The sequence below is a fragment of the Gavia stellata genome, chromosome 13 (genome assembly GCF_030936135.1).
Source record: "Gavia stellata isolate bGavSte3 chromosome 13, bGavSte3.hap2, whole genome shotgun sequence".
NCBI lineage: Eukaryota > Metazoa > Chordata > Aves > Gaviiformes > Gaviidae > Gavia > Gavia stellata.
In genome coordinates this window covers 3,438,889-3,462,084 of record NC_082606.1, presented here as the reverse complement: position 1 = coordinate 3,462,084, position 23,196 = coordinate 3,438,889, and the positions used below count along the sequence as shown (strand labels likewise).

Genomic DNA, 23,196 nt, shown 5'->3' with positions numbered 1-23,196 from the left:
ATTGAAAGCGAAACAGGTTATTTTTAAGGCTTGTGGTTGTATTCCCACTGCTGGGAAACATCCACTTCACAGGGTCAAGCGAGGACAGGCAGTAACCTGGAAAATGCCAGCACGGATCACAGTTCTCCGGGCCCGAGCTCTGCTGGCAAGGCTTCAATAATCCTGGACAAAGCTGGTGGTTCCGCTTGGCTTATTGGGGGTTTGCAGCAGGATGGCTGGGGCAGGGTCAGGTCCAGCCTCAGTGCTGCCCACTGCCAGCCCACCTGGGGAGGGACTGAGGGTCCGGGGGGGTCCTGCCCGGCCGCAGAGCAGACAAACCGCAGTCTAAACAAGCTCAAAAGTTTCCTGGCCAGGCCCTTTGGCTTCCCCGCATAAGGGGCCAGTGCAGCATCTCTGCCTTCCCCGGAGCCCTGCAGGCTCTGCGCCCAGCCAGGGCACGGCACCGAAGCTGCCTGCTCCCGCAGAGGTGCAGCCCACCCCTCCTCACCCCAGTTTGGGCCAGAACCGCTCTTACCTGGGAGGTTTTGGGGAGCGACAGGAGCTGGGCTGCACCCTTCCCTGCCAAGCTGGTTATAAAGCTTGCAGAGGTTTAGGGAAGACGCTTACAGCTGCTCTGCCAGATGTGCTGTTCCCCCCCAAGACAGGCCAGATGTGCACAGCTGGCTGACACGAGCCAGCCATGCCCATGAACTCACCAATGCCAGGTCTGCCCCCAGCACCCCCTCCCGCACCTACAGCTGCTGGTGTTTCCCCAGGCTGGGCACAGCCCAGGCACCTCGCACCCACATCCCTCCTCTGCCTTCTACCCAGGGTTTTAAAGCAAGAAAAGCAGGGAACCTGCACCCACGGCGGGGTGCACGTCTCCCCCAGCCCTGTCGTGGAAGAGGGGGTCACAGGTGGGTGCTGCCCAGGAGGGAGATGTCCCTCTTCCCAGTGCCAGGGAGGCATTGCTGTGCCCAGGTCGTGAGCGCAGAGAAATGTGGGGTTGGGGTGAAGTGGGGACACCAGATGTGGGAGCAGCGGCAAGGGCAGAAGAGGGGCTGTAAGAAGGTGTGAGGGCACCTGGATCAACAGGTCATCAAGTCCCCCCCTGTACATCTACGAGCAGCTTCTCAGGACACCCAGGGCGGGGGACAAGAGGCAGGCCAAAAGGAAAGCCAGCCTGCAGCAAAGCCTCAAGTCACTAAGGGAAAATGTGGGGTGGCAGAAAGCAGGGTAGGAGCCAGAAGACACCCAGATATGGGGACAAAGGACAATGAGCAAGTCAGCGACTCACGGAGGTGCGACAGGATGGAGATGACAAGCCATACCTGCCACCACCTCCTAAACGGTAGGAAGGAGCATCTCAAAAGCAAGGACATCAGCAAGTAGAGGCACCCAGGTGTGAGGACAACTCAATAGCTGGTGTCCCTTGTCCTCTGTGCCACCTCCAGACACCCCAAGGAGGCCACCCGGGCCAAAGCATCTCAGTGCCTGACCACCAGATCACCCATGGGGCCTCACAAGCGGCAAAAATGCCGATGAGTTTCACTTCTATCTTGTTCTTTAATTAAAAAAGTCACCCTTTCTTTCTATAAGCCCCAGAAGCAGGGGCTTTCTCCTCCTCCACTGGGGAGCCCCCACAGCTGGATCCTGGGGCAGGATACAGCCTGGATCAGCCGGGAAGTCCCCGCAGCCCTGCCGGGATTTCAGCCCAGTGCTGGGGTTAACATCCTGATTTGAGCTGAGATCAGCCGAGGCCGGAGGAGCAGCGCTGTTGCATGGCTCGGGGAGAAGAACGGCGTGGCTCGGGGAGAAGGCAGCGCCGCTGGTCCCCATGGCAGGGCCAGGCTGTCCCCGGCTGCGGGGAAGGGGCACGGTTAAATGATGCCCCGCTGCAGAGTCCAGCCTGGAAGCAGCAAGGAGAAGGGAATAAGAGCACTTTTCCCCTGCCATGTCCTTGGCAGACCCACAGCGCCTTTAAGCAGCCAGAAAACCTCCTCTTGAGTTACCCAACATCAGACTGGCCCCGTCCTGTGCTGGCCATGGGTCCCAGCACCGTGGCAAGGCAAAGCTTCCCCAGGCCACGCATAACTGCCTTGGGAAGAGAGAAGGGGACTGTAACCCCACAGCCATCGCATCTGTGGCAGGCTGGATCTGACCCTGGGTTAATAACGGTACCAGCACTCCTCAGGAGCTGGAGATGCCAGGGCTCAGGTGGGGATGGACACACAGTGGGAGGAGAGGCTGCCACAGCTCTGGTGACATAAGCCAGTTTCCAGGCACCTATTCAAATGCAAATAAATAATAGGCCAAACAGGTTTCTTTCAGCATCCACCCAGGGCAGATAGGATCATTTGGCTTTGAAACCCTCCCCAAAAGCCTTACCCACGCTAATGCAGGGGTTCAGCAAACCAGGGACTTTATTCCCAGCCGGGCTTCAGGCCAGCACATCCAAGCCCCACACACGGGACCGGACCCACGCAAGCATCATGCCCCCAGCCTCCCAGCTCCTCCGCTGCTGCGGACCACCACAGGCTGCAGGACCTTGTGACAGCATTGTCCACATTGCTCTTGGGGACAGAAGCACAGCAAGCACACGAACCCCCTGAGTTCACGCAAGCAGCCCTGCTCTGTTTTGGGGAGGCCAAGCATGGTCCCAGGGCTCCCACCTCCCTGTCCCCACCCCAACCCGCCATGGCAGCTCCCACCAGCCCCAGGAGAGGCTCCGGGTGTTGCTGGGAGCCGAGAGAAACGTGCCGGGGGCTCTGCAAGGGGGCACAGGTCATGGTCCTGGTGGCAGGTGATGAGGAGGGGTCTCCAGGAGACCCTGCCTGGGAAGGCAAGAGGACACCTATTCCTCCCGAGGCAGGTGAAGGACCTGACCAGGTCCTCTTAGGAGCTGCCCCACGTAGGAAACTCAGAGCCAGACCTCAGGCTGGCTGCTGCGTAGTGTGACAAGGCTCAGGATCTCCGCTCGGCTCCGAGCCAAGCCCAGCGCCCCGGGATGCCGGCAGCCCTCCCTCCCTGCTGTGTCCCTGCCCGATTCCATTCAGGAGGCCATGCCCACAGCCTGCAGAACCCGCTCAGCTGGCAGCAAGCCCGGCAGGACAGGACAGAGCCGGGAGGAAAGAGCAGGCTGCAGGCACGTCACCCTGGGAGCACCTCACGGGAGGTGGGGACATGGAGCCCAGGCAGGGACAGGGCTGTCCCCAGGAGTCTGGCATCCCCCCCACTACCCTGCCCACCTGAGATAAAGCTCCCCAGGTGCTGGCAAGCAGAGGAAAGGATGGAGACACGGGGACCTGGACACCAGAAAGCATCCCCCAGGCAGCTGCTGTCTGCCACGGCTCTCCAGCCCAGCTGCCAATTTAAATTCAAGCCAGACTGAGCCTAACCTCTGTTTCCACACCCAGCAACTCCAAGGCAGACAGACAATGACGGAGGGATAACCACATCCCAGAGCCTGAGCTCTCCACCCCTCCTGCAAAAACAACACACCCAGAGACGCAGCTCCCCGGCAGCACAGGACCTACCTCCCTGGGCTCAGCGCCTTCCTGGGGACCAGAGAGATTATCCGTCCCGGCACGAAGAGCTGATGCGGGGTCAGCCCCCAGCTCTGGCTTGGGGGGGGAACCAGCCCTTTGCAGAGCACCAGGGGCTACAGTGTGAAGCAGCGGGGAAATGAGGAGGGCTAGCAAGCCCTGGCTGCAAGTAGAGGTGGTTCCCAGCTCATTCCCCCAGCACAGACACTGCTAACCCCCCCATAATTGCCTTGGGCTGGAAGCAGGAGGGAGCATTTATAGCTGCAGCCAGGGGAACCAGCTGGGGCTCGTTGCCTTGCCTGGAGGAGCCAAATCAGGGTCACGCTTCGGAAATATTTGAGAAGTGCAGTGATTAAAGGATTTGAGCTGGCAGTCTGAGCTGTCTCCCTCTGCCCCTAGTTCGCTGCCGCCCCACGCCGCTGCCCTGCCACGTGCATCAGCCCGGTCTCGCTCCTCCACGCAGGCACACGCTCACCCACCGCCCCACGCGGTGGGGATGGGTCTGGCTGCGAAATCCCACTGGGCTCCATCCCCTGCGTGCGCAGCCCCGGACCGACGAGCAGGCGTGACTCTCCAACACGCTTGCTAAGCGCGCCGGCAACGGAGCGTGCCCGGCAGGCCTGATCCTGCCCGGCCACGCTGCCAGGAGCTGCACCCCATGCTCCCCTTCGCCGTGGGGAGGAGCTGCGTCAGGCCATTGGGCTGCTTTGGTGTCTGATCCCGAATTATTGAGCACTTCGGGCTGGTGGGGGGTATCCATGTGGCTGACAGGCCTCCGATCGGCAGCTCCGCTCGATCCAGCTGCCGGAACGGAGGCAGCAACGGGGTGTCCCGTACCGGCTGCGGTGCTCCCCGGGGAGGCTGCACCGGCCGCCGCTGCCACCTCCCCACCCGGCCGGCCGTCGTGCCGGCGGGGCTCGCAGCGGTGCCTTGGCCTTGGCTTTCCCACGCGAGAGCAGCCTTGGGAAGCGGGAGGAGGAAGCGGACCTGCCCCGTGTTCCCAGCGTTTCCTCTCGGCCCCACGCGCCCCGGGGAATTTTTTTCTTGCCGTGACCCTGAGCCGGAGCAGGGAACAGCCTGTGTCCCGGATAAGGGCAGCAACCGAAAGCACTGGGGCACAGGGAGCACTGCCTGCACCCCCAGCTCACCTCCGTGCTGCCACCCTGCACCCCAGGGGTGCCCACCCAGCGGCGGGAGCACCGGGGCAGCCGCTGGGATGCTCAGAGCTGGTTCCATCATCCAAACCTCGGCGCTTTCGCAGGATGCCATCAGAGATGTGGGGTGGGAGGGCAGCAGGAGGATGCTCGAGTCCCCCGCCCGGCCAAGGCAGACCCCGAAATGCCCACCTGTGGGGCAGGGAGGGCCCCCGCCGCCCGCTGCCAGGCGGCGGAGGGAAGAGGCAGGAATGTTAATGGGAAGCAGGTTCTCCCGGCCGATGGTTTTGCCGTGCCGAGCCAGCCCTGGGAGCGTGGTCCAGACACGGGGATAAGCAGGGGTGTGGCTGGTGGGGCAGGGAGACCTTTGCGGGTGCCGATGGACCACAGAGAGCACAGGTCCACCCTCGGGGAAACTGAGGCACAGCCTTCAGAGGGGGTGCATGCAGCCCGCGGTGACCCTGGCCTGTCCCCATCCCCACGCCAGGACGCCAGAGCGGAGGATGAGCTCCCGGGGCGCTGGGACATCTCGCCGCTCCGGCTGCACACCCTGTGAGCAGAGGCGTCTCTTCGCGGCATTCAGCCTTCGCCGAGGGTGTGACCAGCCTGGGTTTGGGGCCCAAATCTGCAAGCATTTATCGGGGTGGCTCCAAGGAGGATTAACTCCTTCGCCCGGGCTGCACACATCCTCCCGACACCGCTGTCGGCTCTCCCGCCCTCCCAGGTCCTTGTCCCCCACACCAAGTCCAGACCCTCCAAAATCTGCCTCCGGGACATCACAGGGACCGTGCTGCGATGGGGGACCCCAGGCAGGGCATCCCCCCATCGAGCCGGGTCCGGGAGAGCTGGGACGCCGCAGCTGGGTGCCGGCACAGCTCCAGAGGCTGTTCGCGGTGCCGGAGGCTGGCTGCTCGCCCGGGGACAGCGGTGGCAGGCTCAAACCCAGTGCCCATTGTGCTCCCGAGGGAGAGCAGGCGGCAGCGGGGCTGGGGGAGAAGGGACACGCCGTCCCGTCCCGCAGAGCATCTGGCCTCAACGTGGGGCCAAGGACACCGCGGTCATCCAGTGCACGGGGCTGGGACGAGGCGTTAACCCCTGAGGGGTTAGCACGGGGGGTAGCCGCCATATTCCCATGGCTGCTGCTGCTGGAGGGGCTGGGATGGGACGGGGCTGGGATGGGATGGGGCTGGGATGGGACGGGGCTGGGGTGGGACAGGGCCAGGGTGGGATGTGGCCAGGGTAGGATGCGGCCAGGGTAGGACGGAGCTGTGGTAGGATGGGGTTAGGATGGGGCCAGGGTGGCACGGGAACAGGGTGGGATGGTGCCAAGGAAGGATGCGGCCAAGGAAGGATGGGGCTGGGGTGGGCTGGGGTTGGGGTGAGCTGGGGCCATGGTGAAGGGGACCGCCCCGGCTGCGGGATGCAGGAGGAAACGCGTCCCGCCTGGACCTGGACGGAGGCCGCGCGATGCCTCCGGCTGTATTTCAGCGTGCTCGTCCCCGCCGGCTGGGGCCGGGGAGGGCTCTGGGAGGACGGAGCGCAACCCGCTGCATTCCCAGCGCCGCTGCTATTTTAACAATACCCCGCTGGCCTGCATGCCAGGGCTAATTTTAACCCTGGAGCCACGCCAAGCCGGCCCTAACTTTCCTCGCTGTGATTTATCCCAACCATTTCCCTTGAAAAACAAGGTCCCCGTGCCAGCCCCGCTGTCTCCCCAGGCAGCGGCACGCTGCCGTGGGTCCTGCCCCGCTGGACAGGGCAAAGCGGGGCAGGATTTGCCCCTCGGTGGGTTGTTTGGGGAGCGGAAGGGTGATGGGTGCGGGGCCCCCCCGCCGGCGCTCAGCCCGCCCCGCTGCCCACGGCATGGGGATTTTCAGAAGCTGGCTGGAAGCCGGGGGATGCTCGGATGCTCCCCAGGATCCTGGAGCGGCTCTGTTTTCCACAGACATCTCTGGGAAGGAGGTGGGTGTTTTTTCTACCGACAATTTTATTGAAAAGGCTGTGGGGTTTGGGGTTTTTTTAGCCTTTTTTTTTTTTTGTCTCCCTTTTCCCAGTCAACAGCCATGCTCGAGAAAGAGATTTCCCTTTGCCTCTGTGCATCTATTTAAAAACTGATTGGTAAAAATGCTGCAGAAACATTTGCGAAAAATGGAAAATATTGAAAATATCTCGTGATAAAAAAAAAAGAAATCATTCTCTTCCAAATAAAGATCTTTTTCTTCTCTTTTTTCCATCAGAAAAACTTTTAGCGTGCAAAATGTTGACTGCTTTTGATTTCTCCCAGCGGGCTGGGATGCACCCACCTCTCTGCTCCGGGAGGATGGGTTTTTGGAAAGCTAAAAATCACTGGGCAGAGATACCGGCACCGTTACCTCCACGTCCGTCTCTCTTGTGACCCCCCCTGCGTCCCCGCCAGACCCGCGGCAGGGTGGGAGATCCCCAGGGAAAGAGGTGGCACAGCCAGCCCGTGGGCGAGCCCTTCCCCGCAGGACCACAGCCTGCCCATCCGGGAAGGGGGAAGAAAGCCCGAAGGTATTTGGTCACTAGCGTCATGAGTTCCCGTTCGTTCTCAGCCCATCACAAACAGAGGAAGTCTGCAAGGCTGCGGATAGAGAAGTGCGTGATTTCGGCAGGGCAGCAAGCGGAGGCGTTAGAGGTTGTCGTACATGCGTAACGTCTTCTCCAGCTGCTGGCTGACGCGCTGGTAGAAGACGATCTGCTGCTTTAAGTAGGACTGCATCATCCTCTTGAAGTCGGCCACGCGCCGCTCGTGGAAGTGGTTCATCTCGGCTTGCAGGGCGAAGCCCACCACGCGGCAGCGCTTGCGGATCCCGTCCGCCTCCTCCTGGTCCATCCGGCCCTCGTCGCTCATCCGCTGGCTCTCCTTCACCTTCGCAAAGGCACCTGGCGAGGCAGGGGGAAGGGCGAGAGGCTGATGGATCCGCGCGACCCTCCGTCTCCCTTCCCCTGGCACAGGCATCCCCCGGCGGCACCGGCGGGTCCCATCGCCCTCCGTGCCGGGGCACGGGCACCAGCCTGGCCCCACAGCCAGAGGTGCGGAGCTGCCCCACGTTAGTAAGGGAGGGATCTGCGTGCTCCTGGGCTGCCATCTCCCCGTGCCCATCAATCCCCACCCCTCTCCTCCAGGCAGGGAAAGACCAGGAGCCTTTTCCCTCTGGAATCTGGCCTCCCCAACTCCTTTTCTGCCCCATCCCTGGGCAGTCAGCCTCACAGTTAGCAGGAGGTTTGGGGGTCTGGGCTGCCGGAGGGGTGCGACTCAAGGCTCGGGGTGCAAAGCTAACGTGGGGCAGGGTTATCGCAGCCAAGCACCCCGGCCAAGCCTGCCCTGCAAATGTTTGGTGTCACCCCGCGGATGGGGGTCAGGAGCAGCCCCGGGGGACCCCAGCGGGTGAATGGGGGTGCAGGAAGGGTGTGCAGTGCCGGCTGGAGCTCGGCTGGGAAAGCATCTCCCTCTCCCAGAGGCGGCTGATGCTCTGACACCAGTTTTTCCCCCCCGCCTTCCATTTATTTTTACAGCTCGGTTTCGAAAGAATCCTGCCTGGCTCCGGCCCTGCATTCCTCCCCCCTCATTAGCACAGAGGCTGTTTGCCTGAAAACAGGATCTGGCCCGCAGCTTGCCGGGCTTTTTTCCCTTCTCCCTACCCCTTGTCGGGAGCGCCGGACCCCGGGTTATGGCGCTCCCACCACTCCAGCCCTGCTCCCAGTGGAGAGGAGGAGGAGGAGGAGGAAGAAGCAAAGGTTGGAGGCCAAATCCTGCCTTCCGCTCTGCCCACGCGGCCTCGCTTCCGGACGGGATCCAGCCCCTCTTCACCCGCCGCGGTAAACAACGCAGGGAGGGAAAGGCGAGGAAGCGGCCAGGGCTGGATCGCATCCTCCCCTTCCCCCTTCGCCTTCCCAGCCTCCCCCAGGGATGCAGAAGGATGCACAGACACCCCCGGATGCTCGGACACGGACAGCCCTGGCTTCACCATAGGCAAAACAACCTGCCCCCCAAAATCCGGGGACGCCGGCACGGGGGTCCCCTCCCCACTGCAGGCAGCCGTGCCGGGAGGAGCGCGTGGACTTCGGCCCCGCTCCCACACCCGGCTCCCCGCCTGCGTCACACCCCGCTGCCCGGGTGCAAAGGGACACCGAGCCCTGCCTGCCCGCAGCCCTCCCCCAGAAAGGGCAAAGCAGACGCTTCTCGCCCCCTCTCCTCCTCCCTGAACCCCCAAATACCCAGGGGACCGGCAAGCACAATGTGACAAAGGGGACCCCGATGCCCTGGGGGTGCTAAACCCACCGTCCTGGGCTCGGAGGGGCAGGGCCGTACTCTTGAAGAGTTTGACCCTGGTTGTCCCCAGGAGGTCCAGCGTGTGTCCCCCGGCCAGGGGAGTGCAGCAAGGCTGGTGGGAAGAAAGACCACGTCCACATCCCACCTGCCCCGCACAGCCCCCCCCGGCCCCTCCAGCCCACCCAAGGCCATGTCCAGCCGTGTCCCAGCCCCAGGGGAGCAAGCCCGAGCATCCCCACTGGCCACCCAACCGCTGCCTCGGCCGGGGAGGGAGGATGAGGAGGGACAAGCGGTGTCGGGTAGGGATGTGACGCAGCCCCTCACTCATGAAGTGCCGGGCAGGCCATCCTGGAGCCAACAGCTCACGGCTCAGGGGGAGCGACGCAGGCGCTGACCACCCCGGCCAGCGCTTCGGGCAGTGCCAGCAGCAGTTATGGAGCCCACAGCACGACTCGGGGCAGGACCCAACAGCCTGAGCAGCCTCTCCCGGGTTGGGGTGACCGGGAGCCATTCCAGCAGGGACCACACTTTCTCCCTGGGTGCCACAGGCAATGGTCCCCATCCCCATCCTCATCCCCATCCTCTTCCCCATCCTCATCCTCTTCCCCATCCCCATCCTCATCCCCATCCTCTTCCCCATCCTCAGCCCCTTCCCCAGCCTCATCCCCAGCCTCATCCCCATCCTCTTCCCCATCCCCATCCCCATCCCCATCCTCTTCCCCATCCCCAGCCCCATCCTCATCCCCATCCTCTTCCCCATCCTCAGCCGCATCCTCAGCCCCTTCCCCAGCCTCATCCCCATCCTCATCCCCATCCTCTTCCCCATCCCCATCCCCATCCCCATCCTCTTCCCCATCCCCAGCCCCATCCTCATCCCCATCCTCAGCCGCATCCTCAGCCCCTTCCCCAGCCTCATCCCCATCCTCATCCCCATCCTCTTCCCCATCCCCATCCCCATCCCCATCCTCTTCCCCATCCCCAGCCCCATCCTCATCCCCATCCTCATCCCCTTCCCCATCCTCATCCCCATCCTCTTCCCCATCCTCTTCCCCATCCTCTTCCCCATCCCCATCACTGCACAGCACAGGATTTCCTCGTTGCATCCCCATCCCACTCCCCGCACTGTTCCCACCCACGTGGGGCCATCACGCAGGAGAGGTCATTGCTGGGGGCGAAGAAGCCAGCCTTACCTTTCTGGAGGTGGATGATGTCTGGAAAGTTGGAGAGGAGCCCTTGGTACAAAGAGAGAGTGTCCAGCATGAGGAACAGGTCGTTCTTGGGCTGCTCGGCAAACATCTCCCCCACGGTCTCGTACGTCTTGCCCGTGTGGGAGATGGCGTTGTTGAGGGCATCCGAGCTGTAAGGGGGGTCCATGTGGAAGGAGTGGCTGATGGCTTGGAAAGCATTGCCCAGCTTCTGGAACTCCTTCCGGAAGCCCCCCACGTGCTTGCGCACCAGCTCCGAGGCCACGTTGGTCAGCTGCAGGACGCTGTCGTCCATCTTCTTGCTGAAGGCCTTGAAGGCGTCCACGCGGTCCTCCACGTCCTGCAGGTCCTGGTGCTCCGTGGGGATCTGGATGGTGAGGAGGAAGCTGGCGCCCACCATCTCGTCCTTCTCCGCCCGGCGTTTGCCCAGCTTCCACTGCTTCTCGTCGCGGCAGGAGAGGAAGTGCTGGAAGCCCTCGTACTGGGAGAGGACGGGGTGGCTGGTCATATGGTCCATCCAGAGGATCAGCCGCCGCTTGCGCTTCTCGATGAAGTCCTCCTCGAAGCGGCCGGTGGCCTGCTTCTCAGGCAGGTGGGGCACCGAGATGACCGTGAACTTGTGCAGGAGGCGGTTGTAGAGCCAGTCGAAGTGCTTGTACCGCCGGTAGACGGGCGAGTTGATGTTGCTGGGGGTCAGCTTGTAGGAGATGTAGCTCTTGATGCCCTTGAACTTGGTTTGCTTGGTCGGGTCCTCCACGGAGCAGATGAAGGGGTGGGGGTTCGCCCTCCACTGGGGACCTTTGGAGCCCATCTCGATGCAGTACGCCTCGGCGATCTTGGACATCAGGGGCACGTCGCCCAGGATGAAGGCTTCCACCCCCGAGCGGACGAAGCAGGAGAAGCGGTTGAGGTTCCTTCCCACCACGCTGCCCCTCTTGGAGGAGCTCATGCTGTCCTGCCTCTCCAGCGCCGGCTTGGGCCGGTAACCAGCGTGCTGGTGGTGCCCGTACGCCGCCGGGTACTGCAGGTTGGGCGAAGGGTGCCCGTTGGTGCCCGGCGCGCTCCGGGGCTCCTCCACCACCGTGCAAGCATCGTCCCAGTCATCCCAGTCATCATCATCGTCGTCCTCAAAACTGCCCTGGTAGGAGATGCCGGGGTTGGGGGGGGCTGTGTAGAAGGAGGAGTCGTGCCCGGGAGAGCCGGCCGGGCTGCCGGAGTAGTCCGTGTAGTTGGAGCCCGACCGGGAGCGGAGGATTTCGACGTAGGAGGCAGGGAAGAGGCCGGTCTCCCCGCGGCTGTTTTGGCCCTGGAGCCACCCGTCCAGGGAGTTCTCGCTGAAGATGACGAGCTCCTCGTTCTCCTGGATGCTGATCTCCTCTTTGTTTTCGCTCTGGAAGTTGTAAAGCGCTCTGGCTTTCAACGCCATGGCCGGTCCCGGGAGGGAGGTGCAATCCCCGCAGCCAAAAAAACAAACCCGAACCGAGCCCCGGCGATACCGCAAGCTCGCTCGGCAGCGGGGCCGCCCCGCGCTGTGGGAGAAGGCTCGGCCGGTTTCTCAGGGAAATAAAAAAAGGTGGAGAAGAAAATCCCCTACGAGGCGACGCCAAGGTCCGGACGGCCAGGCGACCCCCCCGACCCCAGCACCCCAGTTAAAAACAACATTCCCCGCTCAAGCCAGCGGCATTTCCCTCGCTCCCATGGGATACAGGCCCCCGGCCGGACCGAGAGCCGGCTCTGCCATGTCCACGCAGGTTTTTATCTCGCTGGGACGCTGATCCCGCGGTTTCACTTTCCGGCTGGAAAAGATCCGGCTGCCAGCGAGGAAAGAAATCCAAAGCGACTTTTCCCGGGGTTCCTGTGGATAAAACACCCCGATTTCTTCCCGCCAGCAGCTGTTGGTCGGTTGGCACCGGGAAAGCGCCGGGAACCGACCCCAAACCCAGCCCAACCTCCCGGTGATCCCGGGATTTTGCAATTCCTTTCCGGGCCGCCGTGCCCGGGTTTGGTGGGTTTTTTGTTGCTGTTTTGGGGCGGTTTGGGGTTGGTTTGTTGGGTTTTTTTTTTTGCCCTGAATTCCGCCAATCTCACGCAGGACGGAGGGGAAGGGCCCCGCAGGGCAGCACCGGGGCCGGGACCGGGGGCAGCCCCCGCCGCAACGGGGACAAGGAGGGGGGGGGGGGGAGGCTGGCGGCTGCCGGTACCGGTGCGGGCGGCGGAGGGAGGGGGACCCCGGCCCGCCGCGCCGCCGCTACCGGGGCCGGGGAGCCGAGCGCAGCCGCGGCTCGGCCGGGCCGGTGCCTCCGGTGCCGCCGCGGTCCCGGCGGGCCGCCCTCACCGCATGGCCGGGCAGGAGGCCGGGGGGGAAGGGCGGGGGGGGGGGGCGCCGCTCGCTGCCGCCGCCCGTGCTCGGGGCCCCGGGGCCGCCGTCGGTACCGCCGCCCGGTTCCGGTGTCGGCGCCCGCTGCCGCTGCGCGATGTGGGTCTGCTGCCCGGTGCCGGTGGCGGTGGCGGTGGCGGGGCTGGCCGCCGGCCTCCCGTGATGCACGGCAGCGCCGAGCTCCCCGGTTCGCAGCTCGGGAGCGGCGCGGCGCGGCGGGTCGCACGCTGCCCTCTGCAGGCAGCCGGCCCGGGGGGCACGGGGCCCGCCCACGGCCCGGCCCGGCCCGCGGGGACGCGGCTCCCGGCACCGGCTGCTCCCCGGCCCTGACCGGGGGCGGTCCCGGGCGCCGCTGCGCGGGGTACCCTCCACGCCCCGGCCGGGGGGGGGCGCTCCGTCCCCGCTGGGGGTGGCTCCCTCCGTGCCTGCCCGCGGCTGTGCCCCCCCCCCCGGAGCGTCCCGGGGGGCCGCGTCCGCTCCATCCCCGCCCCGAACGTCCCCTCCATCCCTGCCCGCGGTGGTCCCCGCCTCCCTTGCCCGGCACGTCCCCCGTGCCCGGTCACGGCCCCGGGTGTCCCCACGGGGCTTCCCGCTCCCCGCCCCACTCGCTCCCGGCGGGAGGGGAAACTGAGTCACGGCGGGGGGGGGGGGGGGGGCACGGAGCCTCCGCGCCGCCAGGGGGCGCTGCGGGGCGCCGCCGGCACCCCCCCCACACCCCCCCCCCCGCCTTCCCCTTCGGGCGGAAGCGCGTCACGGCGCGCGGCCGTCGCCATGGAGGAGCTGAGCGCGGCGCTGGCGGCCGGCGTGGGGCTGGCGGGGCCCAACAGCCCGGCGGCCCCGCACCCCCGCCTGGCCGCCTACAAGGCCCGCGGCGGGCCGGGGCAGGCCGAGCGCCGCCAGCGCCTCCTCCGCCTCCAGAGAGAGTGAGCGAGCGAGCTCCCCTGGGGCCGGGGCCCGGGGAAGGGGAGGCCCGGCCGGGGTGGGGGTAGGCCCGTGCTGGGCCCGCCGGGCCGCCTGGGCTGTGGAGGCGCGGCCCAGGGCCCCCCGGGTGCGGGGAGCGGGTGGGTGGTGGCCTGCCTCCCGCAGGAGAGCAAGCCGGGCTGTTTCCTCCCCACCCAGGAGGCGGTTGGACTACGTGAACCATGCCAGGAGGCTGGCAGAGGACGACTGGGCAGGGGTGGAGAGCGAGGGCGAGGAGGAAGAAGATGCGGAGGAAGAGGAGATGGACGTGGATGCTGGCAAGAAGCTGCCCAAGCGCTACGCCAATCAGGTGAGGAGCTGCCTGCCTCCCTGGGAGTGGGTGCAGGTGTGAACGCGGGGCCGGGCAGGGTGAGGGAGGTGGGGTGGTGAGGCTGGGCATGGTGAGCAGCCGTGGGGATGGCTGTGCTGGGGCTGGGAATAACGTGTCCTGCCTGGCTCGGTGCTCAGTGAGGGACCGTGCCTCAGTTCTCCTGCCCCTGAGACATGCTGCATTCAAGTGGAGGACAGGCAGAGTCAAAGCACACAGCCTGCATGCTTTGGGAGATTTCAGCTCAGCTGGCAGCGATTGTATCCTGTTGTGCAGCACTCAGTTACTAAGATTTCCACCTCCTCCCATGTCTCGGACACCAGGAAGGAAGGGAAACCTCAGCTGATGGGTTTTATCAGCCTTGGCTGCCATACTGCTCCTAAAAGACACACAGCCTCTCAGGTGATCATAGCCAGGCAATCCCTGAAGAGGTCAACTCGTCTGGGCTCTTTACTCCTAATATTTAGGACTCTCTAAACTCTTGCCGTGTATTTAACAATAAATAAAGTGCTGAAGTGAGGCTGGAGTGGGGACCAAGGTATGGGGGTGCCCAAGCGAGGACTGTGAGCCCCATGCTGTGGTCTGAAGCTTAGTCAGCAGCTGGGAAGCAAGAGAAAGACTTGGGGGAGAGTCTGTTATGCAGGTTGATTAGAGGGAGGGAGGGAGGCCCTTTGCTGCAGGGTGACGAGCAACGCAAGTCGTCTCTGAAGCACCCAGTGTAGCTGTAGAAGCCAAGTCAAAACCTTCTTGCTGAGTTTTCTGTAACTTCAGGAGAGTTGTTGCTAACTGCTTTGTTTTTTTTTCTTCTGGATTTCTCCACAGCTGATGCTGTCTGAGTGGCTGGTCGATGTGCCCTTGGATCTGGAGCAGGAGTGGGTTGTAGTGGTGTGTCCCGTCGGGAAAAGGGCGCTGGTCGTGGCGTCCAGGGTAAGCAGCAGCAGTGGTGATGTCTCACCATCTGGTAAAGGACCTGTACGTGTTTCCCAACCAACTGGTCCGTCTGTCTTGCTTGACTTGTTTTTTTCCTCACTCCCATTTCCTTGCAGGGTTCAACAGCGGCTTACACGAAGAGCGGCTTCTGTGTCAACAGGTTCCCATCTCTGCTGCCGGGGGGGAACCGGCACAATTCAACGAGCGAGAAAGGTAACGGTCTGAGGAGGTATTTGGGGTACGAGGGAACCGCCTGCTGCTCCCCATGAGTGTGCGCAGCGGCAGGCTCAGTGCTGCTCCTCCAGCTCCCCCGAGCCCCGGAGCCGTGCCCTTTTCTGGTGCTGGGCATAGTTAGCTTCAGGCCTGTTCGTGCATCTCTGGGGATAACTAGATGAGGACAATCTCAATACTTTTGTGCTAGATAAGGACGTACTTTAATTAGCTGCCTGGTTAACTGACGCTTTTAAACCTCAGCATCTTCTCTGGCTTCTGACAGAGAGCTGCGTACAGTGGCGTCTTTCTTCATACCTCTTGCAGTTGCTTTGCTTGTCCTGAGGAGGTGTTACCGTTGAAGTAAATGCCTTTTTCCGAAACGTGGCTTTGCTTGACATGCCTCTGGCTGGTACCTTTGTAGCCTTGTTGGGCTCCAAGCTGAAGACTTCTTGTGGTTGCAGCTTCTGTTAGCAGAAGGGGATCCCTCTGCACCTCTCGGCCTTACACCAGGGCAGGCTTAACGCAGGAGAGATTTGAGCTGGCAATTGCCTGTTGGGTTGGGCAGTCTCTGGAGCATGTCTGGACCTCCCTGTGTTTGTGTGCGCAGTGTACTGCATCTTGGACTGCATCTACAACGAGGCAAAGCAGACGTATTATATCCTTGATGTCATGTGCTGGAGAGGACACCCCGTTTATGACTGCCAGGTACTGAATCTCCCCCTCTGCCCTTCCCTTCCTTTTGTTCCCTCTTCTGTGAGCTGCTTTGCAGCCAGCACTGGATGTAGCCCACTATGCATCGGGTGGGTATTTCATCTAAGCGCCAGCATCTTTACAGCTTGTGGGCTGCTGGCTACTGGAATAATTGGGTACACCTTTTGGGGGTATGGGGGGAAATAGCAGAGTTGGGGGTGCTGGCTGGTTCTGCAGATGAAGCTGAGTTTGTAAATCTCCCAGGCAAGGGCAGAGGAATGGAGATGCTCAGCAGGTGCTGATCGGTGATGTGTGGTGGATAGTCATTAAGTCTCTGCCTCCTTTCACAGACGGACTTCAGATTCTTCTGGCTTTTCTCAAAGATCCAAGAGGAGGAAGGACTGGGAGAGAAAAGCAGGATTAATCCAGTAAGTTCTTTTGTACTGGGAGGAGAAGGAGGATGGGGGGTAAGCTCTCCTGTTCAGCAGGCTTCAGCACTTTCTTTGACGAGCGGAAGCTTTTTTCTTTTTTTTTTCCCCTCACAGATCAGGTTTCAAAATGTACTTTGGACGGAATGGGATGCTGTGTTCAGGATGTAAATAGAACCACTGAGTGTTGTAAATGAGTGTGGGTTGTTTTTTTTTTTTTTCCCCAGCCAAAGTGCTGAGGGAGATCAGACTGCAGGGTATCGGCTAACTTCCACGCCGTTTTTAGCTTTCCCTTGAAATGGAATGGAAAACCAGTGTGGTTTTTACAGGGGCAGCGTTGGTCGGCAGCCTGACTACAATGGGATTTATTCTTGCGTAGTCTTGTGGGCTCGCAAGGCGATGGGAAAAGCTCGTAAAGCTTTAGCCTTCCCTCCTGCTTAAACTAATCGCTGAAGCTGTTGGAATGGATGCTGGATTGCCACCCGGAGTCCCTGCTGAGCCAGGATAAAAAGTCTTCCTTTGAAGACTTACACGCGGAGGTCAGACCTAGAATCCACAGCAGATTGCAAAGTGATTTTTGGGGACAGACATGCGAGATTTGGCAGCCTGCCTTATGCAGCGTAGTTTGCAAAGTGGGACCTGGTCGCTGTGCGTGCTCAGACACAGCTAAGCAGAGCAGCTCCTGTGGGTTGAGCAGATCAGTCATAAACGGGGATGACTGCTCCTCTGCCAGGAGCGAAGGTATCTGTATTTGAAGAACATCCTGTTCTGACTCCAACGGGAATATCCAGAAGACAGCTACCTAACAAAGGGGAGGTCGTTTCAGCTTTCATTTCCTGGGTGGAAAGATTTGCTTGCCTGAGCCAGCAGCCCAGAGCAGACGTCTGTCTGCTTTGCATCCTGCCCAGAGGTCATCATTGTCTATTTTGGTTAAAAGAGCATCTCAGGGTCAGCTCTCCTGAAAAGTCCTTCCTGCAGCCTTAGATGCTTGGAAAAAAGGTATCTGGAGCATGTGGGAGCTGCATGCTGAGTCTCTGCCATCCACATCTCTCATTAAATACCAGAGAGGGGGTCATCTGGAACTGGGACAATAAAATACCTGAAACAGATCTTTCTGGGCACTCTAGATTTCATGCTGTCTGGGCATCGTGGTGGCAATTCCCCAGTCTTCTTTTAAAGGTCATCTTCTGTTACTGCAATGAGATTTGCAAAGTCGCAGCAATGTACGTGCTTTATCCAGCATTGCTGGAGAGATGGCGGGGATTATTTCTAAAGACTTTTCCCACCCTGCCCTCTCTGGTGGCTAGGGTGATTTTTGTAGGTTTTCATGCAGGCGCTTCCAGTTACTTTAGTGGAATGTGATGGGCACCGAGCGACAGCTCGGTCCTGTCGTTTTGTCTCTTAGATCTGGGGTTTGCTTACGAATCGCTGTTCAGAACTGCATCAGAGGTCTGTCTGTCCTAATAACCCATAGTAATCACACAGAGGCCAGTCACTATGGAAAGAGTGAGGAATTGGGGATATCTGCCGTGTTCCCTCTGACTTCCTCAGCCAGTGGTTGTACCCAGACCATGGAGTTAATGGCTACCAGGGGACCTACCTTTCGGGAGCTGGTTTATTCCTCTTTTGAGCCTGTCTGTGCTTTTGGGACCCTGATACCCTGTGGCAGGAAGGCCAGCGGTTTAATGATGTGGTCCCTGCTTGAGATCTCTCTGGTTACTTTGCCTGATGCCTGTCCCTCACTCTGTCTCTCTCATGCTGGATCTTGCACTGGGGGAAATCCTTCCTTCTTGGCAGCCTCCACACCAGTGCTTGATTCAGTGACTTGTTCTGCTTTAGGCTGTGCAGTTGGCTCTTCTAACCCTCTCTTACTCTTTCAGTTCAAATTTGTGGGCCTGCAGAACTTCCCCTGCTCCTCGGACAGCCTGTGTAAGGTGCTGGCTATGGACTTCCCCTTCGAGGTGAGAACACGCAGGCGGGGGCCTGGACCTCAGCCTTAGAGACAGCCCCGCCGTGCATCTGCCAGTGCTTGGAGAGAGGCGCATCCCCTTCGCTTGGGAACTGTGCTCTCCTGAGGCCTGCGGGAAGCTTGCTGAGCTGTGCTGTTGTTTCTGTGTATGGGGCGTGGATGTCTTTTATGCACGTGGCTGATCTGTTACCCTGTCACCAGGTACAGGCTGCGTCCAACCAGACTAATTAGCAAGAGTTAAACCGTAGCGTTCCTTGTATTTGGGCTGCCTTTACTGCTGTTGACTGTCTTCTGAAAGAGCCCTGGGGAGGAGGGGGTTGCTTCTGGAGGCAGTCTGGGTGCCCGCATCAGCATAGCTGACATTCACGTGGCGGCATGATTGACAGCTGACCTTTTTCGGCCCAAAGCTGGTACTGCCTGCTGCCCCGGGTGGGCTTGCGTGGGTAGAGGCACGAGGATCTCTGCCGTGCGCTCCCTTACGTGGTGGTGTTTCTCAAGAGGTCTGCAGGGTGGGCAGAGCGGTGGCTTACTGTGACCGCTGTCACAGGCTCTGTGTTTCCTTAGTCTAGCTACTTCCATCTGTCTGTGTGCAAGGCACCCAGCTATCTTGTGTCTTGCGGGGAGGAAAGAGAAGGGTGGTGGTAAGCGCCCGATGGTTTCTGAGGGGTTTGGGTGTTTGTGATGTGTGCCTGAGAGGTACCGGAGCTGGGGGTGGATGGCTGTAGCAGAAATGCCTGGGAGGGGTTCAGATGAGTCTATCCTCCTGCTATTACTGTTGGATCTTGTAGAGGGGGTAGCGTGAGCTCTGCTTTTTGCTTTGGTACAGAACCGGCAGCTTCCTGCCTTTGGCTCCTGCTGCTCTTGGCTCTCTCTGAGGTGGCCGTTCCCCCAGCAAGAGCAGCTGAACAGGACACCGGCATTTTCTTCAGCTTTAGCAGTAGGTGCTGTGCTGTTCAGGCCTCTCTGCCAACCGGCTCGGTGTGGCACTCGGTTCAGCTCTGTGTGGTTGTGAGCAGCAGGTCGGAAGCCCTCGTGAAACAGCTCAGGCTGCTTTTGGTGGCTGTCCTGGCTGACTTGGCACCGAAGAGGATGGAGGAGGTGATGGCATTCCGGCACAGCGTTAGTGACAAATGTCTGGGAGCCAGAAGCTCCTCCAGTGGCTGCAGCAGCCCCTGCGGAGTGCCCAGTCTCCGCCCTAGATCAGGAACAGCCTCTACAGAGGTTGCTTGTCCCGCTAAGCCAAAAGCCACGTTGATTTGACTGTGTCTTTTGTGCTCTCCCAGCCCAAGTTAGCGATTAATGCGAGTGCGGGTTTAAATTTAAGGGACGCTAATTTGGCTCTGAGGGCTGACTTTGCCTTCTGCCTGTCAAAGCCAGGACAGTCATTAGAGAGAGTCGGAAAGTCCCAGCCCCTTGCTGGTCTTGCCAGACCCTGCTCCGAACGCAGATCGGGGAGTGTTGAGAAGGCATCCCAGGTTTCCTACAGCTGACTTGCTCAATTACAAATGCTCCGAGTGCCTCTGTGGAAACAGTCATTCCCGTCTTTGCTGAAGAAAGCTTCATTCCTTTCTGAGGCATCTGCTCCCACGAGAAAAGGCTGAGGAATATTGCCCCACTGCAGTCAGAGCAGAAACATTTCGGCCTGCGAAGAAGACCGTTGCGAAACGCTGGGGGAGGGAGACAGAGTTGATCAGACTTCCCTTGTAATCCAGCTGGGATCTGCCCCCCAGCTTCTCTGGTCAATACATCAGGGTGTGACCCCAAGAAGTGAAACGTGGTGTGATTTGGCTCAAAGGCACCCGGTAACCCCACAGAAACCGCGGTGCTGCTTCCAGGAGCGAAGGGAGCCGTGGGTCTCTTCGTGACGTGCCACAAGAGGGAGCCCAAGAAATCCCCATAACTAGCTTCCACCAGCAGCATGTAAAGAAAGAAACTTTGCAGAAGGCAAAATACAGCCTTGCTCTAGTGTAAGAGAGGTCTCCTTATGCCTGGGCCCAGCATCTTATGATCCTTGAAAGGATCTCGCGTGTGTGGTGGCAGCGGGTGAGGTCAGTGCTTTTAGATCTGGGTCTTCAGAGTTAATCTCTAACCTTAGAGTCAGGACCCGATCCGTTATATTCAGTGGAAAGTTGTTTCCACTGAATTCCGCGAACTTTGCATCAGTTGGCCGGCACTGAATTTGAAGTGGTTTTTGGGGTGGATCTTAAGAGCTACTGTCCTACTCGCAGATGCGAGTAAAACAACGTTCAGGTTTCCACGAAGGCAGGGGGAGCCAAAGGCTGTGAGAAACCCCGGTGAGAAGGAATGGGCGTACTATTAAGCACCTAAAACCTGAAAAGCACGGCTGTGAAATGTGAAATCCTGCTAGGCCAGTTTCTCATCAGGTTCGGTCGTTCAGGGACAGTGCCAGCCCTTATTCTGATGTGGCTGGTGTCAGTGCGGTGACTCAGGGTAGGGACCCGGCCAACAAATTCAATAAACTGGAAGGAATATGGGAGTTGCAGTAACTTAGGAGAAATCAGGGGAAGGAAGAACATGACCTAACTCTCCACTAGGCTGAACTCCTTCGAATTCTCCAGCTCGGGGAAGATCTTGTGCGGTCTGGAAGGCAGAAGCCTTTCCAGGCTCTGATCTTTACCAAAACATTCCTGTGGGTACCGGAGGATCCCCGTTGCTCACCAAGTGCCGCGCACCCGCAGGAATGGGCTGGATGTGCAGGCGTGGTGCCAGGGTGCCGCAGAATCTGGCTCTTCCTGGGAGGCAGGGGGAGGGAGAAGCTTTGTACTTTAGATACCCAGAGAGTTACACAAGCTCATCATGATGTTTACTGTTCTGGTTTTATGTTTTCCTAGCACAGGAATCCCCCTTTTTCTGGGATTATTTTGCAAGATCTTAACAGTAACTGAAAATTAAGGACGGAGTAGTGCAAGAAGCTCTACCCTCTCTGCTGGAGGTTAGCATCCACGGAGCAGAGGTGGACGTATGGTGCTCTTTGCTCAGCCTGGCTTGCAGTCCAGCGTGGTAGCAGATACCGCCTCGATCTGCGTGGCTCACCCATGCCTCAGCTCGCTGCCGATACAGGTGCCGTTCTGCCGTATATATTCTAAGGGCTGTAAGCTCGGGGAGCAATTCAGCCCGAGGTGGGCTCTTTTTCTCATCTCTTCTGCCCACTCAGCCATTCTTGCTCGTAGGCAAATGGCATTTTAAGAGCTTGCGAGGCTGAGCTAAGAGGAGCACCACCTCCAGCGTTAGTCAGCCTGACAGCAGGATCTAACCTTGCAGAGTACACCCCTGGGAAGCGCAGAAAGAGAGGGGGGTGAAAATCCCTTAGCGCACGGCAGGGAAGCGGGGAAAACGTCAGCCAGCTGCAGTATTGCAGAGTGTGGAAATAGCAGCACAAGAGTTAGGGCCTAAACCTTCAAAGTCCTGAGTGCCCTTAACCGTCATTGATTGCTGGAGAAGTTCTCTCTTGGGAAACATGAAGAATTTATTTTGCATAAGCCAGCTGAAAGAGCTGTAGCAGCGTTACGAATCGGGGCTCCTTGGCGTCACACGCTTTGGCTAATTACTCTCCAAATGTATTATTTAAAATAACCTAAATCCAGTAAAGTGGCCTTTCTGTGCGCTGCCTTATTCAGAGACCTGATGGCTTTTCTGCAGAATGGGATCATAGCAACCAGAGGAAGAGTGCTGGTCCCTGCCGACATCAGGCCGAAATTGTTTGCCTTTGACGATTTAAAGCCATCCGGCAGTTGCTGGGCTTGCACTGATCTTTCAGGGCAGGAGCTCTGCAGGTTTCTTCTTTCCCTTCCGCTATTTATTGCGCTGCTTGAGGAAAAATGATCCAGCCGGTAGTTTTGGCCTGTAAATGGGGAGCGCTGCTGTCGTCTGGCACTATGTCGTCCACCTGCAAAAGCCTCCAGCTCTGGCCTTTCATTCATTTTCTCTCCTTTTTACAGGTCGACGGACTTCTCTTCTATCACAAGCAAACCCACTACACCCCTGGCAGCACCCCGCTAGTGGGCTGGCTCCGGCCCTACATGGTACCCGAAATCCTCGGGCTCGCCGTGCCCGCTACCGTGCTCACTGCCAAACCAGACTATGCTGGGCGTCAGCTCCAGCAGATCATTGAGAGCAAGAAGAATAAAAAGCTGGCAGCAGAAAAGGGTCACCCGAGCAGCGCGGCGGCTGCGAGGAATGGACATTACGAGCTGGAACACTTGTCTACCCCTCAGCCAGCAAACTCTCCAGAGGGCCGGGATGAAGCAGGGAGCCAGATGGAGAATTAGGCTGCTGGGACAGACCGGTTGGGTAAGGAGAAAGCAAAAGGTTCCACGTTTCTTGCTGTCACTCACTCTCCCTGAGAGGGGGGGCCAAAGGTAATGATAGGATGGTTTTGTTTAAAGGGCACGGAAGTGGAATATCTCGCTCCAAGTGCCTCTGGATTTTTTTTTTATTTTTTTTGCCAGGGCTTCTGTGGGGCCTTCACAGGATTGTCTGGTTCTTTGCTAAGGCAGTCGTGCGTTGGGAAACGAAATGAGCTGTCCCCACGCTGCAGGGTTCCCGGTTCGGCTCCCGCCCCTGCTTCTGTTAACGCCTCTGGCAAAGCTCCGGCGTAGGAACAGTGCTCAGACCTCCGAGGTGCCACTGCTGCTCATAACCCCAGCCCCGATGGCGGCCCCGGAAATCGGGGCGTTTCAGCCTTTGATCCAGCTGTTCAGCCCTTCTCAATGCAAGTTTTGTGGTCAGTCCGCTTCTAGGAACAAAAAGTTTGCAGCAGGCTGCTGTAAATCCAAAGGCTGGACTTTCCACACCCACGTTACTGAGGAAAAACGAAATTTCCTCGCATCGCAGCGGGCCCTGCCTCCAAGCACAGCTTTGTGCGGCACGAGCGTGGCAGAAGCCTGTACTCAAATCTTTTTCTCAGTAGGGGGAGGAAGGAATGGTTTCGCTCTGAAAAACGCTAGCCTGGATTGTGCCAAATAAAAGGTTTTTCAGAAAGACAAATTCTTCAGCGTCTTCCTGCTACCTAAGGGTGGATGCGTGCTGTGCCTCCCAAATGGGGATTGAAAAATTGGTTCCAGGGCTAACTGGAGCGGAGGAAACGCCTGTGCGGGTTTGATT

The 23,196-nt window shown here is 59.9% G+C and overlaps 2 protein-coding genes across 3 annotated transcripts; one reads left to right on the top strand and one right to left on the bottom strand.

Annotated features, from left to right (window-relative positions):
* Window positions 1-6,740: 6,740 nt before the first annotated feature.
* SNX33 (sorting nexin 33) lies at window positions 6,741-11,803 on the bottom strand. 2 transcript variants are annotated; one of them, XM_059823947.1, is made up of 3 exons: window positions 10,429-11,803; window positions 10,163-10,206; window positions 6,741-7,582 (listed from the first exon to the last, which is right to left on the bottom strand). In XM_059823947.1, the coding sequence occupies exons 1-3, from the start codon at window positions 11,601-11,603 to the stop codon at window positions 7,329-7,331; spliced, it is 1,473 nt and encodes a 490-aa protein (XP_059679930.1). In that variant the 5' UTR covers window positions 11,604-11,803; the 3' UTR covers window positions 6,741-7,328. The 2 variants fall into 2 exon arrangements, with proteins under 2 accessions (XP_059679930.1, XP_059679929.1); XM_059823946.1 differs by having other exon boundaries at window positions 10,163-11,803.
* A 1,522-nt stretch (window positions 11,804-13,325) lies between these two features.
* Window positions 13,326-23,043, top strand: SNUPN (snurportin 1). The gene is made up of 8 exons (XM_059824047.1): window positions 13,326-13,477; window positions 13,674-13,824; window positions 14,665-14,769; window positions 14,889-14,985; window positions 15,593-15,690; window positions 16,026-16,103; window positions 17,984-18,064; window positions 22,032-23,043. The coding sequence occupies exons 1-8, from the start codon at window positions 13,326-13,328 to the stop codon at window positions 22,359-22,361; spliced, it is 1,092 nt and encodes a 363-aa protein (XP_059680030.1). The 3' UTR covers window positions 22,362-23,043.
* The last annotated feature ends 153 nt before the right edge of the window (window positions 23,044-23,196 follow it).

What these genes read in the sequence shown, in the direction of transcription:
- SNUPN (XM_059824047.1), top strand. Translation starts at nt 13,326, where the DNA reads ATGGAGGAGCTGAGCGCGGCGCTGGCGGCCGGCGTGGGGCTGGCGGGG. An exon ending in CCAAGCGCTACGCCAATCAG is followed by an intron (nt 13,825 to 14,664) that starts GTGAGGAGCTGC and finishes ATTTCTCCACAG; the next exon opens with CTGATGCTGTCTGAGTGGCT. An exon ending in ACCCCGTTTATGACTGCCAG is followed by an intron (nt 15,691 to 16,025) that starts GTACTGAATCTC and finishes CTCCTTTCACAG; the next exon opens with ACGGACTTCAGATTCTTCTG.
- SNX33 (XM_059823946.1), bottom strand. Translation starts at nt 11,603, where the DNA reads ATGGCGTTGAAAGCCAGAGCGCTTTACAACTTCCAGAGCGAAAACAAA. An exon ending in CATCATCCACCTCCAGAAAG is followed by an intron (nt 7,583 to 10,162) that starts GTAAGGCTGGCT and finishes CTGCCTCGCCAG; the next exon opens with GTGCCTTTGCGAAGGTGAAG.